Below are 21,050 nucleotides of genomic sequence, written 5' to 3'. Positions count from 1 at the left end.
ATGATCCCACAAAAGCTTATGATCAATATAAAATGTAGTACATAGATTCAAGATCTCTTATTGTAAACCCTTGGAACTGGTATGTTGCAGAATTTGGGGGGTTTTAAAGGTGAGTGCATATATGGTATTTTCCACATTTCTCTCATGGGATCCGGAACACCACCCTTTAATGAAACTATACTTTTGCAGTGAAATATAATGACTCTTCACACTAAGTGAACTAAGTAAAGATCTGCTTCATGTTAGTTCAAATAAGGTTTTTGTTGCCAAATCAACTTTGATGCCAAGGATATGAAAGATGTTGGGTTTTTGGAGACTTGTAAATTTCAAATGTGGATAAGGAATTCTGTATTTGTCGGATCTAACCATGATGTCATTTTTGATGGAGTCCAGGCATGAGAGGAGGAGCGGACTTTTCATTTCCTGCCTTGGGCCTTGCCAGTGGAGGTAGGACCCCCACCTCTCTAGAAAAGTAACATTTAACCTTTTGAGACTCTGGTGAAAGGCACAGGCCCTTCTAGAAAAGTTTACGAACACACATAGACACAAAAAAATGCATAGAATTTCATGGGGTTCACAGCCATGTGTCTTAGATAAAGAATCCCTGCCCTATAGCAGGGGAACTGAAGATTCTGGGGGTTCCAGAAGTGGCACAGAGGGTCCTGGACACAGCTGGTAACAGCAGGCTGGGGACGCAAGATGCAGTGTGGACATGACAGTGGCAGATGTGCCCCCCAAACAGCAGGCCCTTTATCGTCCACCTGTTGACTGAAGTGCTCTGATTGTCAATGTGGACAAGAGCTCCAGCTATTTCTATATGAGGAATACTTATGAGCTCAAGATTGCCTAAAATGAGAGGAAGGAATTACAGTCTGGGCAGGGAAGGAAGAAGAAAGGAGATCAAAGATAGCACAAGCGAATTCCAATTTGGACAGCTGGGACCTGATAGAATTGGTAAAATCTGCAAAGAAATGACATTATTAACAGCCTTTTGAACCATCTCCATTTCAAAAGATGGTCTTTGCCAATATGCCTCACCGGACTTGGAGACCATCCTCTTGGGGTGTTGAGACAGGTATTTACATTTCACTGGCGATTCAAACACTGATTCTTCAGCTGAGATGAAAGGCAAGAAGCCAGTGAAATCCAAGTATTGTGGTACTCTGTAACAAGGCCACCTGTTAACTAAAAACGGAACTAACCTCACTAGTAGGCTCCAGTAGGGTAAGCTATGCAGGGGCTAGGCTTTACATTTGAAGCCTCTCTGTTATTTTATAATTATTCTTAATTTCTCTATTTCCTAATTTCTTCTAGAAAAGTTCACCTATAATACACATTTACAATATGGGAAAACAATAAAACTGAGTATGAACCACTTCAAACACTAGTGCAGGAAAATAACATCATTATGATCAGAAATTTGGTCTTGCTTGGGAAATCTTACTCCTTACCTTTAGATTGGGAGATTTTAGAAACATTGTACTTTTTCTTCTCCTTTTCTTTAACCACAGGCTGCTTTAAATAATTTCTATTAATGGCCTTTTCTGAACAATCACAGAGAAAGTCTTCTGAATAATCATACTGAGAACTTAAACTTCCACAGGAGCACTGAGACCTGCTATAATCAACACTCTTAGCGGAAGCGCTACTGTTCCGTGAAAAATCGCCTGTGCCTGGGCTTCTCTTGCATTCTGCAGATCTCCTATTGTTTTCTAATGCCACGCTGGAGAACTGCTCATCTACATTGGTTTTTGTTAGATCAGCCAAAGACATAGCAAACAACCTAATAAAAGAAAAGTAAAACCTAATAAAATTATTTTTGAATTCATATTTATTGACATTAAAATGAACCTATGCTTTTTTTTATATATATATATCTATACACACACACACACACATATATATATATATATATATTTTTTTTTCCTTTTTAAAGACAGGGTCTCACTCTGTTGCCTAGGTTGGAGTGCAGTGGCGTGACCATGACTTTCCGCAGCCTTGACCTCCTGGGCTCAAGCGATCCTCTCAGCTCAGCCTCTGGAGTAGCTGCGACTACAAGTGTGTGCCATCACGCCTGGCTAACTTACTATTTTTTGGTAGAAATGGGAGTCTCACTATGTTGCCCAGGCTGGGCTTGAACTCCTGGGCTCAAGTGATCCTCCCACCTCAGTCTCACAAAGTGGTGGGATACAGGCATGAGCCACCATGCTCAGCCATGGACACAAACTTTGAATACTTTCAATAAGCCCTTTTCGTTGTCTAAAGTGAGAATTTAAAATGGAAGGAATAGAAAGTCAAATACAAGAAAGACCCCAAATTTATACCCTTAATAAAATTAACATTAGTTACAAAGCAGATGGTTCTGCATTTCTTTATTATGCTACTACACTAAGGCACAGTAACACCACAAGCATCTCTTTTATAGCAGCCTACCTCAAAAGCAGATTGAAACAAACAGATCCATCTTCTGAGGTCTTTAAAAGGATTACCTTTCCATTTAATTCTCAATTCTCTTGTTTTATCAAGAAAGCAAAAGAGAATTTAGCTGGCATTAGATCTTTTGCAACAGGAATCTAATATCACTTTCTCTACTGAGAGGGTTTTTTCTGAAGTGTTTTGGCTTTCTGATGCATCTGCTTAACTCTAGCCTTCTCTTCTGATGAAATATATCAGGCAGTCCACAATCTCCCCACTACAAGAAATCTTAGTCCAAATGATCTTAGTAATAATTAATATTAGCATTATACTTAATATCTAACTAGTGCTCTTACTTTGTACAAACTGCTTCACATCACCTCATTTCAGCCACCTAGAGGGAATAGGTTCAGACAGGTTAAAAGTTCAGAGACTGTCCATGTTTTCCAGCTCCAGGGGCAGTGCTTTTTTCATTAAGCATCATGACTGCAATAACACATTGGTGGGAGCATTACACAATCCTAAGGCAAAGAATTTCTCTTTCCACATTCTGCTGTGTAGTGGTGGGCAGAAGCAGATCCTTCTTTGTGAACCTTTACATCTAGATTAAGAAGAATCCAGGCCTGGTATTGTGGCTCACATCTGAAATACCAGCACTTTGGGAGGCTGAGGCAGGTGGATAGCTTGAACTCAGAAGTTCAGGACCAGCCTGGGCAACATGGCGAAACCCTGTCTCTACAAAACAAATACAAAAATTAGCGGGGCATGGTGGTGCACACCTGTAGTCCCAGCTACTTGGGAGGCTGAGGTTGGATTGCTTGAGTCCAGGAGGCAGAGGTTGCAGTGAGCTGTGATTGCGCCACTGCATTCCAGCCTGGGTGACAGGGCCAACTCTGTCTCAAAAAAAGAAAGAAGAATCCCAGATGTTGGTGTAGGGGATCCTGAAGGACTACAAATGCTCCAGTGTAGCTCTCACAGCCTTGCCTCTCCTTGTCCCCAGGAGCTGTTCCTCCCTGCCCTCTGGCTCATGACCTCAGTCCCTAATTTCTTCCTCACCTATCTTGATAAATCCAAATGGCTCAAACAATGGTTGCTAATTGGCAAGAATAATTTGTTTTTTTTGTTTTTTGTTTTTGGCCAGTTGTTTCTGACTCAAGCTAGACTTCAGCTGACTTCTCCTGCTAAAGCTCTATAAAAATTCCCTCCTTCTTCCTTTAGAACACTCCTTCAACAAGTGGTCTTATGCAGGCAATTTTGAAAAAAGGCTTAATTCAAGAGTGTTTTTCATGTTACATTCACAAATTGTCAAGCTACAATCGTGGGAGGGAGTGTGACGGAGTAGAAGGTGATGGACAATTTGAAGGCAGACAGGTTTGGGTTTGAACTTGGGTCTGCCTGTCACTTAAGTGCTCTTGTCCATCTGTAAAATGTGAGTGACACCACCAATCCCCTAGGGTTGAGAAAGAAAAGAAGCTTATCTGAGGAATGCAACCCCCTTTATTTTTTTATTTATTTTTTATTTTTTTTTATTTTTATTTTTTTTGAGACGGAGTCTCGCTCTGTTGCCCAGGCTGGAGTGCAGTGGCCGGATCTCAGCTCACTGCAAGCTCCGCCTTCCGGGTTCACGCCATTCTCCTGCCTCAGCCTCCCGAGTAGCTGGGACTACAGGCACCCACCACCTCGCCCGGCTAGTTTTTTGTATTTTTTTAGTAGAGACGGGGTTTCACCGTGTTAGCCAGGATGGTCTCGATCTCCTGACCTCGTGATCCACCCGTCTCGGCCTCCCAAAGTGCTGGGATTACAGGCTTGAGCCACCGCGCCTGGCCGCAACCCCCTTTAAATGATCAGGCCCAAAGAGGCATTGGAATGAGACAGCAGTCATGTCCCCCTATCCCCCCAGCTGAGTTAAGTAATCATTTCTAAGCTGCTTGCTCCCTGGGCTCTGACTGACACCACCAATAGCTATAAATTAACCTAACAATGCCATATGCTGGACACCACAGCTCATACCCTGTGGTTCAAACAGCAATCTAATCGCCAATCACTGTTATTTCTGTAAACCAATGAAAATCCCTGAAAAACGACATTTGCAATTGTCCCTCTCCTGACTTGTCCTTTTTTCTTTAAAAAATGCAAGCCTCTCACAGAAGACTAAAGTGAGCTTAGATTATCCCACGTTGATAAAGCAGAAGACTAGCCATCTTAGTCTCTTAGTGTAATAAAAATTGATGTAACAGGTAAAAAAAAAAAAAATTTTCTTAAATGGAAATCCTGTAGAGTCACATAAGAATAAACAAGACTATAAACAACTTCGCTCCTAAAACAATTCTACCAGGTTAAAATGTCCCCTAATGAGGGCTTTCTAGACTTAGCTGTGAGAAAGGTGGTGGATTGGAAGGCGTTACCGCCCTCCCCACATGGATGTGCGAGTCATAAGCCTCTGTGGATGCTGAGTCGTTCCATTATCTAGTGGCTCCAGCGGACTTCTGTATTTTGCAGGATCTTTATAGCTAGGAGTAATTGTAGCTTCTTAAAAATGCTTGAAAAATCAAAAATCTTTCAATATTTTAGTGAGAAGATCCCTTATTAGCAAAATTATCCACAATCTTTCCTGCTCCATACTTTGCCTAGCCTAACGTTAGGGATCTAGTTTCCTCAGGATGGGTAAAGGGTAGTCTTACTACAAACACAATTATTATTATTATTATTTTGGTGGAATGGATGAGTAGAAAATGACTGCTACCAATTTTATTTATTTTATTTTATTTTTTGAGATGGAATCTCGCTCTGACGACAGGCTGGAGTGCAGTGGCATGATCTTGGTTCACTGCAACCTCTGCCTCCCCGGTTCAAGCGATTCTCCAGCCTCAGCCTCCCAAGTAGCTGGGACTACAGGTGCGCACCACCACACCCAGCTAATTTTTGTATTTTTAATAGAGACAGGGTTTTACCATGTTGGCCAGGATGGTCTTGATTTCTTGACCTTGTGCTCCGCCTGCCTCGGCCTCCCAAAGTGCTGGGATTACAGGCGTGAGCCAGCACGCCCGGCGTGCCATGAATTTTCTAGTGGATGTACTGTCAACTTGCTTTTGTCAAATATCTAAAACACACAGTATGAGGTAGCGATCAATTCTACTACTGATCACTACTATAACCTAATCTGTCTCATGTAAAAAAAGCTATAAGCAACTTCAGATTAATTGCTATGTTCACCGATTTGTCTTATAATTAAACAGGCAAAAATATCTGAAAATCAAAAATCATAATTTCAATCCATATCCTAAGACACTGAATTTTTGGGAGCTTACTAAATTTAAAAGTTGTCATAAATGCTTTGTAGAGTATATTTAGATGCTATATTCCTTTGAAAGAATGTATTTACAACTTGGTAAGATCAGTGTATGGATTGACTGACCCAGTGTTTATCACTGCTTATTAATGTCAGTGTCACTAAAATCAGCTTTTAGGTAAACTCAGTATGCTTTTTGCTACAACAAATAGACAATTGTTCTTAATATTAATGGCATAGTCTTTGACAAAAAGAGGTCATAAGAAAAACTGGGATCAGCTGATATCAACATGTATATGAATTTTGTACCTGATTCACTAACATTTTAAAATGAAGATTAAAAAAATGTATCAAATATGTCAATTTATTTGGCTTACTGAGCATATATATTTAACACAACTGATTCCTAAGCCTTTGGGATACAATTTTTTTTTTGAGATGGAGTCTCGCTCTGTCGCCCAGGCTGGAGTGCAGTGGCACGATCTTGGTTCACTGCAACCTCCACCTCGCGGTTCAAGCGATTCTCCTGCCTCAGCTTCCCAAGTAGCTGGGACTACAGGCGCCTGCCACCACGCCTGATTTTTTTTTTGGTATTTTTAGTAGAGACTGGGTTTCACTGCGTTAGCCAGGATGGTCTTGATCTCCTGACCTCATGATCCGCCCGCCTTGGCCTCCCAAAGTGCTGGGATTACAGGCCACCGTGCCCGGCCTACAATTCTTTATTTTTAACGCTCTTTTACTGAGGTTTCAAAGAAAATTAATAAGAGTACCATTTGATAAGATTAGAAATGTGTATCTCCATGAAACTATCACCACAATCAAGACAGTGAACACATCCACATAATCTCCCAAAGTCTCCCAGCATCCCATTGTAATTCCTCTCATCCTTCCCTGCGCCTCACTCCCAACCCAGGCAAACACTGTTTTTTTGTCACTATCAACTATTTTGCATTTGGTAGAGTTTTATATAAATGGAATAATCCAGTATGTATTTTTATTTGGTTTGCTTCTTTCACTTAGCATTATTATGAGATTCATCCATGTTACTACGTGCATCAATATCGATAGTTCGTTTGTTTTTTTTAAGTTGCTGAGTAGTTTCCAATTGCATGTATAAACCATAATTTGTTTATTCATCTGTTCACAGACATTTCAGCTATTTCCAGTTTTGGGCTATTAAAAGTAAAACTGCTGTGAATATTCTGGATATAAGTCCTTTATCAGATACATGCTTTGCAAACATTTTCTCCTCATCTGTGATTTGTCATTCTCTTAAAAATGTTTTTTAAAAATTTTGAAGTCCAATTATCAATTTGTTCTTTTAAGAATGATCCTGGCTGGGCGCGGTGGCTCATGCCTGTAATCCCAGCACTTTGGGAGGCGAAGGCGGGCGGATTGCCTGAGGTCAGGAGTTCGTGACCAGCCTGGCCAACATGTGAAACTCCGTCTCTACTAAAAAATACGAAAATTAGCTGGGCGTGGTGGCGGGTGCCTGTAATCCCAGCTACTCGGGAGGCTGAGGCAGGAGAATTGCTTGAACCCGGGAGGTGGACATTGCAGTGAGCTGAGATCGCGCCATTGCACTCAAGCCTGGGTAAGGAGAAACTGTTTCAAAAAAAAAAAGTATGATCCTTTTGGTGTTATATCTAAGAAATTTTTGCATGACCTGAGGTCACAAAGATATCCTCCTTGCTTTCTTCTAGAAGTTTTACTTTAAGTCTATAATCCATTTTGAGTTACTCATTATGGGTCAAAATTCATTTTTTGGTATTTGGACATCCAGTTGCTCCAGCACCCTTTGTTGGAAAGGCTCTCCTTTTCCCACTCAGTTGCCTTTGCATCTCTGTAAAAACCCAGATATCCATATGCTGATCTATTTCTGTGCTCTCTATACTGTTCTAGTGACCTGTTTCTCTATCTTTAGACCAATATCACATTGTTTTGGTTACTGTAGCTTTTTTTTTTTTTTTTTTTTGAGACAGGGTCTCCTTCTGTTGCCCAGGCTGGAGTGCAGTGGCATGATCTTGGCTCACTGCAACCTCCAACTCAGCCTCCCGCATAGCTGGACTACAGGTTCGTGCCACCACACCCAGCTTTTTTTTTTTTTTTTTTTTTTTTCTGCAGAGACAGAGTTTCACCATGTTGCCCAGGCTAGTCCTGAACTCCTCAGCTCAAGCAATCTGCCCACCTTGGCCTCCCAAAGTGCTGCCATTACAGGGTTACTGTAGCTTTATAACTAATCTTGAAATCAGGTAGTATTAGTTTGCCATCTCTGTTGTTTCATTCCAAAGTTGTTTTGGCTATTTTAGTTCCTTTGAATTTCTCTGTAAATTTTAGAGTTAGTTTGTCAATTCCTTAAAAAAAAAAAAAAGCCTAATAGGATTGAGACTGGAACTGTGTTGAATCTACATATAAATTTAGGGAGAACTGACACTTTGTCAAAATGGAGAATTCTAACCCAGGAATAAGGTATGCCTCCCATTTATTAGGTCTTCTTTAATTTCAGCAGTGCTCTGCTGTTTTCAGTGCAGAACTTTTTTACAACTTTTGTTAGATTTATGCCTAAGTATTTCATATATATACAGATACACACATATATACATGTGTTTATACACATGTATATATATGTGTATATATACACATCATATATATAAAATATATAGAGAGAGATATGTTTTTTTTTTGTTTTTTTCTTTTTGAGGCAGGGTTTCACTCTGTTGCCCAGGCTAGAGTGCAGTGTAGTGGTGTGATCACAGCTCACGGCAGCCTCAACTTCTTGGGCTCAGGTGATCCTCCCACCTCAGCCTCTGGAGTAGCTGGGACTACAGGTGTTCACTACCATGCCGGCTAAGTTTTGTATTTTTTGTAGAGATGGAGTTTCGCCACATTGCCCAGGCTCGTCTTGAACTTCTGGGCTCAAGCAATTCTGCCCTGGCAGGGCAGGTAAATTTCCAAAAGAATTGCTTGTACATCAACTATACCTGCCAAAGAGACTGGATATTTCTAGCATTCTGGAATTCCCAGGATTCCACAATCATCCTAAAGTTTCTACCTATATGACCTGAATACAGGTATGTTTGGGTTCACCTGGCACTGCGTGAGTTCTATTCTTTTTCATGAAATGGAGTCTGAGAGATACGATCAGCAGTGTAAACAAAAGTAAAACCAAGTTTGATTCTTGGCTGTTACAATAGTCGGCAATGAATGTGCCCTGAATACAGGTTAAGTGGGATCATAGTCTGTTAAATATCAGTTTTCTCACTGACCTGTTAAAAACTGACTGATGACTAGTATCAGGCCTATAACTTTTAAGTTGATTAAACTGTTTCAGAAATCTTCATATTAATATACATACACTACATTTCTCTACTGTTATCAGTACAAAATGTAGTTTCCACATACAAATTTCTGATTATGTGGTGCATTTTTGAAAAATCCAGGCCTTAAACCAACCACCTAATGTTCTTTCTTTTGAGACAGGGTCTTGCTCTGTTGCCTAGACTGAAGTGCAATGGGGTGATCACAGCTTACTGCAGGCTTGACCTCCCAGGCTCAAGCAGTCCTCCCACCTTGGCCTGGCAAGTAGCTAGGCAACTATGTTGCCCAGGCTGGTCTTGAACTCCTGGGCTCAAGCAATCTTCCCACATCAGCCTCTCAAAGTGCTAGGATTACAGACATGACCCACCATGTCTGGCCACTGATGTTCTTAATTAATTAATATGTTCAGTCAAAGAACATCTATTTAGTGTCTTCCAAGGACTGGGGTGATGAAGAAGGTAAGCTTTTGCCTTAAAGGATCTTAAAATAGGCAAAGTTAGTAATTATATAATACCTACTATAGTTATACTAGTTTTTGTTGTATCAAATTTACAGTATAGTTCAGATTTAGTTTGGCGCATTTATATTTTGAACAGTTTACAGTATAATGGTGCCTATTTTACTGCACATGAAGCATAATTTTATTATGTCTCTATCATTGTAGAGTTTATAGTTGTTTCTTTGCTGTTATGACTCAGGAACACAATGAGTAATTATAAACACTGTTCTAATGGAAAAAAATCTGATCTGGTTGAGGTTACATTTTCCTGGAATGCACTATGGTAAAAGGGATGGCTGCTTATAAGAACAGTGAACTTCGATATTGTGCTTATCTAATTAGTGAATTAGAAATAAGAATGCTGAAGATCAAGGTATACGTCTGAATCATTCTGAATACAACAGTCAGGTGTCTTTACTCCTGCTTTTGCAACAAGGCAGATGGAAAATAAAACACGCTAAAATGTTTGAAAGGGATTACTGCATACCTGGTGTTCTTTATCAAACTTCCCTAAGATGTCTGACGATTAACTGAAGATAAGCACAGGGTTCTTCACACTGTAGTATTTATGAGCTTTCCACGGTAGTATTTTTTGACAGGTTTTGGTCTCTTTTTAAAGAAAGAATATATTTTAAAAAACCTAAAATGATATTACAAAAGGAAAATGTTACAATCTCACAAATAAACATTTATAAGATTTTGAAGCAGTTTATATATATATATATATATTCCCTTGTGTTATAGATTGGTGTGGTCTCAGCTTACTGCAACCTCCGCCTCCCAGGTTCAAGCAATTCTCCTGCCTCAGCCTCCTGAGTAGCTGGGATTACAGGCGCCTGCCACCATGCCTGGCTAATTTTTTTGTATTTTTGGTACAGACAGGGTTTCACCATGTTGGCCAGGTTGGTCTCAAACTCCTGACCTCAAGTGATCCACCCACTTTGGCCTCCCAAAGTGCTGGGATTACAGGTGTGAGCCACTGTACCCAGCCATAGGCGGCTTTTTCTCTGTGAAAGTGAATCACCTGTTGGCAATTGATTGGGAAGTTCTTGGATGTGATTATTAAACAGTGATGTTGAAATAAGATTTGAAGGAGCCATACACAGCAGTGCCTTTTCAAGTTTTTGACAGAACAAAAGATCTTGTGGCTCACCTGCCTGCTCTTTCTTTCCAGTACAGAGTTGAACGTAAATAATTAAAGTTTTTGAATTATGTGTTTCTTTCCTGTCAACAATAAAAATAACAAAAAGACGACCCTCTTGGTAACTACTTGTAAGCACTGGATTGTACTTTAGAAGCACAGATAGTGACTGATTTAGTATTATATACTAAAATGTATTCTGGTTCCACACTTTCATGAATTATCAGATTCTTGGTTAATAATACAACTAGAAAATCCTAATTCTTAAAAGTAAATATTTATTTTGTTACACGCATATAATGAAAAAAATTCCATAGTGAAGTTATAATTAATTCATAAGGATAATTTAATTCAAATGATTACATCTGTGTTTCTGGCCGAAATTATTCTATGGGTAGGTAATTATATACATGTTTTTTGAGATGGAGTCTCTGTCATCCAGGCTGGAGTGCAGTGGTGTTATCTCAGCTCAGCTCACTGCAGTCTCAACCTCCTGGGCTCAGGTGATCCTCCTGCCTCAGCTTTCCAAGTAGCTGGGACTACAGGCATGTGTCACCATGCCCAACTAATTTTTGTATTTTTGCAGATATGGGATTTTATTATGTTGCCCAGGCTGGTCTAGAACTCCAAGACTCAAGTGAACCACCTGCCTTGGCCTTCCAAAGTGCTGGGATTATAGGCGTGATCTGGGCTACAGAGCCTCGCCGGCAATTATATTCTTAACCAGTCCTGCCTCTTGGGAAAAAAAAACTTACTTAACATGCAAATTTTCCTTCTTTTCTTATCCACTCTCATTTCCTATTGCCTTCCCCATTTCATTTTTTCTCTTTAGCACATATTATCTATTTTACTTTTAAAAATTTATTTTATAACACCTATTTTACTTAGCCTGTTTGTAGCTAAGTAAAATACTTCCCCACTAACTGTATGCTTCCCAGTGGCATGCATTCTGGCTCCTTTGTCTACTGCTATATCCTCAGTGCCTAGAGGAGTTCCTGAGAATATTAGGTGTCCAATAAATATTGATCACATAAATTAATGTTCAGGATGCCTCTGTGCTTCTTTAATTCCTCTTTTCATTCCATGACTCCTGATAAAACTTCTCATTACTGCTAACCCAATCTGAAAAGCTCTAAATGAAAGCTTTCCCAATGTGATAAATACCTATCTCAAACAAAAAAAAACAGCTTTAAACTTTAATGGTGAAACATTAATTTACACTGATGTAAGAATTAAGATAAGAAAGGCCTACTGTCACTTTGTTCATTAATATTGTTCTGGAGGTACTAGGTCTAAATATTGGAAAAGAAGAGGCAAGTTATTATGTGGAAATGAAATGATTATGTACTTATAAAACACTATCAAGAGAATTAAATTGACACTATGGGTTACAACATGGCTATAAAATTAATCTTTTTTTTGAGACAGGGTCTCATTCCATCGCCCAGACTGGAGTAGCGCGATCACAGCTCACTGCAGCCTCAACCTCCTGGGTTCAGGTGATCCTCCCACCTCAGTCTCCCAGGTACTGGGATTATAGGCACATGCCACTATGCCTGGCCAATTTTTTGTAGAGATGGGATTTTGCCATGTTGCCCAGGCCCTAGTCTCAAACTCCTGGGCTCAAGAAATCTGCCCATTTTGGCCTCCCAAAGTGCTGGAATTATAGGTGTGCCTGGCCCTAAAAATAATCTTTTCTATATGCAAAATAAAATGACTTAGGAAATAGATGAAAAATATCCCACTTACTATATCAGTCCAAATATTTAAAACATCTAAGTATATTATGAATAATATGAAGGAAACTTTAAAACTACTGAAATAAAATATTTAAGTGAAAGACATATTTTGTTCTTATATCAAAAGGACACATTATAAAGCTGTAAATTCTCCCTAATTTAATCTACATGATCAATGCATTCTCAGTGAAATGCTGAGTAATTTTGTGAAATTTGACCAAATGATACAAAATTCATATAGAGAAATAAATATGAAAGAATACAAAGAAATATGAACAAAAATGATGAGAAGGGACTACTTTGATCAGACACTGAGATATAAAGCTATAGTCACTAAAATAGCCCGATACTAATGCTTTGACAGAACAATATACTGGAATAAAGAGTTCAGAAACAGAAGCACAAACAAATACATATGGTAGCCCTAGTGTAAGATAAAGGTAGAGAAAGTGCACTTCAGTAAATGATGAGAGGTAGGCCAGAATCTACCCGGAAATCAAAACAAAAGCACATTCTTATTGCATTTCTTACACTAAAATGACGGTTAGATGGATTCAAAATATAAATGTTTAAAAAATTATTAAAAGAAAACACAGAGTGTGGAAAAACATAAAGCCCTGAACCATAAAGGAAACAACTGATAAAAATAACTGCATAAAAATTTAAAAACTTCCTTATAATTAAAAAAATAATAAAGTGCAAAGGCATCTTACAAACTGGAAAAAAGATTTTCAACACATATGACAAAGACCTAATTTCCTTAATTTACAGAGACCTCTTAAAATAATCCATTAGTAAAATGGGCAAAAGATATGAACACATTACAGAATAAGCACATTACAGAAACACAGAAAACCAAGAGTTACATAAAAAGATGTTCAAGCTTACTCATAATGAAATGCAAATGAAAACAACTAGATTCCATTTTTCATCTACCAGAATGGCAAAAATTAAAGAATTAGATAAAACATATTGTTATTATAACTGTGATGAATAATAATACTGATAATGCCTAATATAAAAAATAAAGCATATCTCTGTATGTGTAGGTATGTAAAGCTCTCCAAGATATGTTCATTTTCCAATCAATGTCTACATGTTGCTCATTACCTTCCATAAAAAACAGTTAAATTCTCATTTTTAAGATTTAAGGCTTTCCTTTGGTACAGTGGTAGTCTGAATAATGGTCCCCTAAGGATGTCCATGTCCTAATCCCCAGAACCTGTGTGTGTTACTATATATGGCAAAAGGGACTTTGCAGATGTGATCAATTTCAGGTCTTGAGGTGGGAAGATTATCCTGAATTATCCCAGATTATCCATGTGGACCTAATGTAATCACATGGGCCTGTCTAAGAAGGACACAGGAGGGGTCAGAGTGAGAAGGCTCTGTTATGAGAGAAGCAGAGTCAGAGGGAGAAGATGCTATGCTGCTGGCTTTCAAGATGGAAGAAGGGGTCATATACCACAGAATACAGGCTTTTCTAGAAGTTAGAAAAGGGAAGGGAATGGATCCTCCCTTGGATCCTCTAGAAGGAATCAGTCCTGCTGACATCCTAACTTTAGCCCCTTAAGACTCATTTCAGACTTCTGACCTCCAGAGCTGTAAGAAAATAAATTTAAGCCACTGAGTTTGGGGTAATTTGTTGTAGCAGCAATACAGAACTAACACAGATACTTTGAAAAACATCACAAATTAAAATGAGACTAAAAGCAGGCTATTACATGCAAATGAAATGTACTGTTACAAATTTCAAGAAGTCAGAGAAGATGGTGAGTTGGTGAGTTCAAATGTTTTGGGGAAATATCTTAATGGTTCCAGAAACCAGCTTGCTTTACCTTGCCTTGGACTATATCTAGGAAAAAGATGACCAACCTGAGAGAGCTGGTGGGATTGTTTGCTTTGGAAAAATGAGCTGGAGAAAACAGCAGACCCTCTCATAAGCACTCCATGCAAATTTTTTTTCAAAAAGGAGGTGGCTTTCCTGTAGAGGCAGTGGCGGAAGCATGGCTGAAGGCTGAGAAAGCAGAGTCAAGTAGTTGTAAGGGGAAGGAGTGACAAAGAGGCGTCAGGTAGCTGGCAAAATTAGGAAATTAATTAGAGCTAACAAGTTAACTGAGGACATAATATATTTAGAATCATGGGCTCAAATTTCTTACTGTCTGAAAGAGGAAAGGCTGGAAAGAACCCTGAAATGTTGGATTAGAATGCAAAACGCTAGGTTCAAATACACACACACATATACACACAAGGAGGTATATACAGTTACAGATCTATGTGCACATGTATCTATAAATGTATGTGTATGTGTATATGCATATGTATGTCTAGGGGTGTGTGTGTGTATTTTTCCCCTAACTCTGCTCTCTGAGAGGGCCTAGAATCAATGACACCCCAGAAGCAATGAGTACACTGTGTACCATTCTCCACCAAATACCATTCTCTGCTATAATGAATCAGGGTTCCTTGGAGAAACGGATGATCCTAAGCCTGAGGCAGGCAAAGAGAAGAAAGGCTGGTGTGTATCAAAAGGGCACAGGAGCCAGCTTTAAGAAGCTCCCATTAGTCAAAGATAGGGGAATTTGAGCATCAATACCAATAAGGAGGATACATCAGCCTGGGCAACATAGGGAGATGCTATCTCTATAAAGAAAGCCAAATTAGCTGGGTATGGTGGCGCACACCCATGGTCTCAGCTACTTGGGAGGTTGAGGCTGCAGTGAGTTGCGATCATGCCAGCACTGCACTCTAGCCTGGACAAGAGTGAGACCCGGTCTTAAAAACACAAAACAAAATGGGATTTACCATGTCAGAGTATCTCTTTCCAAAGTACGAATCGAATGCAAGGGAAAACAGGTGGCTGTGGAGAAACCTGGCAGATCCGTGCTTGAACAGGTAATCAAGGTTCATGTCACCAGGGTGGGACAGGTGACATTCACTAGTGACCATGGGCACTTGTGAAGATGACAGCACCATTTCTGTGGCCTTCCTGCCACAAGCACAGCCTGTCTGGATAGAAAAAACATCAGCCAGACCCAAGTTCAGGTCTTCTTACTGAATGAAAAGCCTGAACTCTAAACTCTTTGACAAAAATATTAAATGAATAGAAAAGCTCTTCCCTAGGCTTATAAATGTGGTATTATATAGCTAGGATAATCAATATCTTATGGTTTTCAAGAACATTATTTCAAACACTTTATCTTTTACGATTATGTGTCCCAATTTTTTGCTTCAGAAATTATGCAAGTCACTCTAAACATTGACAAAGGGAGGTTATGATTCTTAACACTGATTGGCCTGGTGTGGTGGCTCACACCTGTAATCCCAGCACTTTGGGAGGCTGAGGCAGGTGGATCACTTGGGCCCAGGAGTTTGAGACCAGCCTGGGCAACATGGTGAGACCCCATTCCTAAAAAAAGAATTAGCCAGTGTGACAGTCTCAGCTACTCAGGAGGCTGAGCCCAGGAAGTCAAGGCTGCAGTGATGGAGTGAGCTGTGATCGCACAACCACATTCCAGCCTGAGGGACAGAGTGGGACCCAGTTTCAAAACCGAAAAAACAGACGAACAAAACACTGATTGAGAGGCAGTATACTCTGGAAGAAAAAAGGTATGTTCCCAGTTCTGCCAATACAACTAGCTAGTAGGCCTCAAATGTCTCAGGCAAGAAATTGGCTGATTTCTCAGTGACATCTAGCACTAAATTTCATAAATGAAATATACCTATATATATCAGAAATTTCAAGTTTATTTGATAACATGAAAATGTGCCACGTTCAAAGTCTGGATGGTTACAGACTAGCTATGCTATGCAGGTTTTGGTAATTTAACAACTTTATGTATTTTAGAACAAATGTTTGAATTCACTAGCAGACTGACATCCCAGTCACCTTCAGGGTAAGAACCCATGCCTCTCTACTTCCACCAAGTGGTGGCAAATGCAATGTACCACACTGAGTAAAGGGCTACAAATCTTACCCAAGTACCCGTTTTTAGCTACCCTGCCACAACATTCTTTTTAATTTTCAGTGTTTGCCTGATTATTTTTTACTAGGAGTTTCATTCTATTTTAATAGAATTGTTCTAAAACACACGGCACTTAGTATCTCTTACACATTAGAATGTTCATTTCATTCATTCTTTCAGCACCCATTTGCGTGCTTACTATGTGTCAGGCACTATGTGGGGTGTGGAGATACAGTGATGAACACAAACAGCAAATGTTTCTGTTTTTGTGGGACTTTCTGTAATGAACTAATCATAATAGTGACTGTCCCGAGTGTCTTCAAGGAAGGAGATACAACTCTGTGAAGGTGAAACTGATCCTGACAGTGATCGGGGAAGTTATCCCTGTAGAAGTGATGTCTGAGTTGAGATAGGAAGGGTCAGTGGGAACTAACTAGGCAAGAGAGGATGAGAGGGAGGAAGGAAAAACAATGCAGACAGAGAGAAAAGAATGCCAAGGCCTGGTGGGTGGAGGAGGCCCATGTGGCTGAAGCCCAGTGAGGAGGGCCAGCCGTTTCAGATGAGTCTTGAGAAGCAGGCGGGGGTGAGCAGCTGCAGGTCCTTGGGAAGGCGTGCCTATGATGTGGATCATTAATCCAAGGGCAATGGGAAGCTGGCGGTAAGCAAAAGAGGGAGGTGGGGAGGGATGGCATAATCAGCTCTGCCTTCTGAAGAGGTTACTCTGGCTGCAGGGTGGTGAAGAATCGAGAAAAGCCAGAGAGGTGGGGAGACCAGCTGGTACAGGACTGCAGCAGGCTGAATGAAGGTGGTAGTTTGGACTTAGGCATCCACGACAAAGAAGAGATGTGAAAGATGCCCAGGAGACAACCTCACCTGGGCTTAAGGATTCACTGGGTGTTGGGGTGCGGTAACGGTCAAGGAGGAATCCTGGGTACAATGGAAGAGGTCCCAGTTGGGGTTGGGAAGTGGGGTTGTTTGGTCTTGTGCATGTTGAATTGGAGGAGACTGAGTGATATTAAGAAACACTGTCACGCAGCTAGCTGAATGTACGAGTCTAGCTGAGAAAAGGTCAAGTTGGAGAAAGGTGGGAGTCAAGAGCACACAGCTGGAACTTAAAGCTGTGCGTGTGAATCTGTGCCCTGTGCTAGATGAGGGGGCGCAATGGAGAACAAAATGGGAACAGAGGCCGAGCTTTGAGGATCTCCAATATTAAGGAGCCTGGGAGAGGAGGGTGAGCCAGAATGGCAGCAGGAAAAGCAGGAGAGACAGGGGTGGTCACAGAAGCCAAGGGCAGACCGTGTTTGTAGAGTGAAATGGGGGCAGCAGTTTCAAATGCTGCTGAGAGACTGAGCAAGACGAGGCCTGGAAATGTCTCATTCCCGGTTTTTGTTTTAGCAGAGATGAAGGGGAAGCCAGGCTGGCTGAGGAGTGAGAGACAAATAATAGAGGTATCGAATAAGGCAGTTCTTTAAAGTTTGCCTGTCGAAAGGGATAAGGGATTGGACAATAACTGGAAACTGAAGGGGAATGTGGGGTCATAGGAGATTCTTTTTTTTCTCTTTTGTGATGGGAAACTTCAACATGCTTCAAAACCATGGCAGAGCCAGCTGAGATGGAATAGGTGATCATACGGGAGAGGGAATGCATACCTGACAGTGTAGAGTTTTTGGCGAGTGGAAAGGGATGGGATCCAAAGCACAGAGAGGGAGTGGCTTTGGTTAGGAGGAGGAAGGAAGGTAGGAACAGATATAAGTAAGGCTTGCAGTTTTGGCAGCTGAAGAATGAGGGGATTCCCATGTGACAGCTTCAAGTTTCTCTATGAAGTGACAGCACAAGGGTGTGGTGGGAGATCAAATCTGAGTAAAGTGGTCATTTATGAAATGCAATCTCCTATAGACCCTCAGCTAACTGTGGCAATCCTACTCTGTTACTTTGGTTAATTGGGGTTTTACCTGACGGCAAAAGAGAAAAGATAGGGTTTAAGAGAGTGGCAAGGGTAGGGCCAGGCGTGGTGGCTCATGCCTGTAATCCCAGCACTTTGGAAGGCCGAGGCGGGCGGATTACCTGAGGTCAGGAGTTTGAGACCAGCTTGGCCAACATGGTGAAACCCCATCTCTACTAAAAATACAAAAATTAGCTGGGTGTGGTGGTGCACACCTGTAATCCCAGCTATTCAGGAGGCCGAGGCAGGAGAATTGCTTGAGCCCGGGAGATGGAGGTTGCAGTGAGCCAAGATGATGCCACTGCACTCCAGCCTGGCCAACAGAGTGAGACAATATCTCAAAAAAATGAAAAAAAAAGAGAGAGAGATTGGCAAGGGTACAGGTATGTAGGGACCTTAGCTCCTTGAGGGCAGGGACCTGTCACATTGATCGCCGTATCAGCACCCAGGTACTTACTATCAAAATGATCAGCATACGGATGATCATTTGTCTGCATCTCAGTTTGCCTCTTTTGGTGCTTCTCTAAAAAATAAAAAAAGGAAGAGCTTAAACTCCTACATGATTCCTGTCTTTGCACTGGGAAGAAGCCTCTGGATTCTTTTTTTTTTTTGAGACGGAGTCTTGCTCTGTCACCCAGGCTGGAGTGCAGTGGCCGGATCTCAGCTCACTGCAAGCTCCTCCTCTTGGGTTCACGCCATTCTCCTGCCTCAGCCTCCCGAGTAGCTGGGACTACAGGCACCCGCCACTTCGCCCGGCTAGTTTTTTGTATTTTTTTAGTAGAGACGGGGTTTCACCGTATTAGCCAGGATGGTCTCGATCTCCTGACCTCATGATCCGCCCGTCTCGGCCTCCCAAAGTGCTGGGATTACAGGCTTGATTACCGCGCCCGGCCCGGCTCTGGATTCTTTTGTTCTTCAGGACAGTCCCTGGTAAAGCTCTGGCCATAGTTCTGTTCCAGGGGCACTGTCATATATATACCTAACACAGCTAAGGCGCATCTTTACACTGTCAGCTTGTTAGCATGATGCTTATGTAGACTTGTTTACCCGGTTTAGAAGTTGCAATGTGCAAAATACATACTGAAAATATTGCACTTTTATCTACGGAAATTGTAATTTATATAAGGAAATTGTAATTTACATAATCCTTTAAAAAACTTATTCATACGAAATAACAGAGAACGGGAAATAGCATTAAGGCTGTCATGCTCAAGTGGGGGAGGGGCAGACTCAGGGAAACCAATTAGGAAGCAAGTAAAGTAATCCAGGCACCAGATGATGGGGGCCTGGACCAAGGTGGTGACAGTGGGGGTTGAGAGAAATGGTAGAATTGTGAATCTATTCGGGTGCATTTTGAAGGCAGTGCTGACAGACTGAAGGTGAGGAAGAGAAAAACAGGACTCAAGCAGGATACAAGGCTCGGGCAACTGGAGAATGGAATTCCCAGCAACTATGGCGGATTAAGATTGTGGGAGGACAGGCTTGGCTTGGGGAGTTATTGAGAGCTATTTTGGATAAGCTGCGTTTGAGATGCTGTAGACATCCAAGTAGGGATGTGGCAGGCAGCTGAATGCAGGGGTCTGGTGTTCAGGGGAGGGGCGAGGGCTGGGAATGCACACTTGGGGCTCACTGGCATTCAGATAGGCTCTGAGTACAGGAGACTGGATGAGTTCATCTAGGGATTGAGAGGAGACGCAAAAAGGCTCAAGCTCACATTCAGCCGTGAAAAAAACTGGGCTCTTAAAAAACTTAACCGTTGGCTTCAGTGTGGCAACGAGATGTTAACACGCTGAGGAAAGGGTGTGGATAAAGAGTCCCGAGACTGGGCGAGTGGGGGACATACACAGAGAAGACATTTCAAAAGATTTAGATTCCTGCGACATAGGGAGATGCCAGCGCTAAGGTTTTAAAGAAAAACGAATCCCAAGCAAAACAGCAAGTAAGCAAAGGCAAAATCGGAGGTCAGATAGAAGATTCAGATAGAAAAACCCGTAAGTCCCTCGGTGGGGCGGCGGTGAGATCGGCCTCTGCCCCCTTGCCGGACCCAGGCGCGGCCCCGGGCGCGCTCGGTCACCTCGGCCCAGGCGTCCCCCCTGCCCAGCGGGCCTGAGAGTACGTGTGTCGCCGGGGCGCCTGGCCACTGCCGAGCCGGAGTAGCTGTTCCTTGCCAGACTGCGCTGCGAGGAGGAAACGGCCAGGCGCCAGCGAGGCAGGCAGGGGCGAGGACGCAGTGACCGGCGATACCGGAAGCCCAGAAAGAGCGTAGCAGGCGCGTCCGGACGGGACCAGCGTTGGGGCAGTAACAGGGCAACCGGCTGCGGCGGACGATGGCGGCAGTTGGGTCATTACCTGTTCCGCGCGGTTCCCGCGACTGCAGCAAGGCCGCAGTGGCGGCCCGTCGCCATGGAAACCCGTGCGCGAGGCCTGCTGGGACGCGCAGGCCTGAGGGTGCTGGGCGCGCGCATGCGCACTCGGGAAGCGGACGCCGCGGCCGGGAGGGGCGTGTTTGGCCTGGAGGTCAGTGTGGCCTCGCGTTTTTCTTCGGTTCGGGAAAGTGAGTTGCTTGTGTAGACGTCTGTAAACAAGCCTCCTGCCGTCCCTGTTCGGCGCCCTGCCTGCCCCCGTGGCCGCACCGGGAGCGAGGGAGCTTGTCGTGCTTCACGTGTTCTGGCGCTCTGGCGCCCTCTTAAGGCTCGGCCAGCCTTAGGTGGCTTGAGTCAGTAGGCGGGTGTAGACGCCTAC

General features: G+C 42.1%; 2 protein-coding genes across 8 annotated transcripts in view; one reads left to right on the top strand and one right to left on the bottom strand.

Annotated features, from left to right (window-relative positions):
* Nucleotides 1-20,730, bottom strand: part of LCA5L (lebercilin LCA5 like) — a 44,143-nt gene extending 23,413 nt beyond the window's left edge. For 2 of the 7 annotated variants that reach the window (XM_077995190.1, XM_077995191.1), the window contains exons 1-2: nt 20,658-20,730; nt 18,766-18,831 (exon numbers count right to left, since the gene is read on the bottom strand). In XM_077995190.1, the coding sequence (XP_077851316.1) occupies nt 18,766-18,795 (30 nt within the window). In that variant the 5' untranslated portion in view covers nt 18,796-18,831; nt 20,658-20,730. 7 annotated transcript variants of the gene reach the window in all.
* Nucleotides 20,664-21,050, top strand: part of SH3BGR (SH3 domain binding glutamate rich protein) — a 66,541-nt gene continuing 66,154 nt past the window's right edge. The window contains exon 1 of the mRNA XM_015132871.3: nt 20,664-20,825. Coding sequence (XP_014988357.3) covers nt 20,712-20,825 — 114 coding nt within the window. The 5' untranslated portion in view covers nt 20,664-20,711. The remainder of the gene's footprint in view (nt 20,826-21,050) is intronic.

Source organism: Macaca mulatta, chromosome 3 (genome assembly GCF_049350105.2).
Source record: "Macaca mulatta isolate MMU2019108-1 chromosome 3, T2T-MMU8v2.0, whole genome shotgun sequence".
Lineage (NCBI taxonomy): Eukaryota > Metazoa > Chordata > Mammalia > Primates > Cercopithecidae > Macaca > Macaca mulatta.
This window is presented reverse-complemented; position numbering and strand designations above follow the sequence as displayed.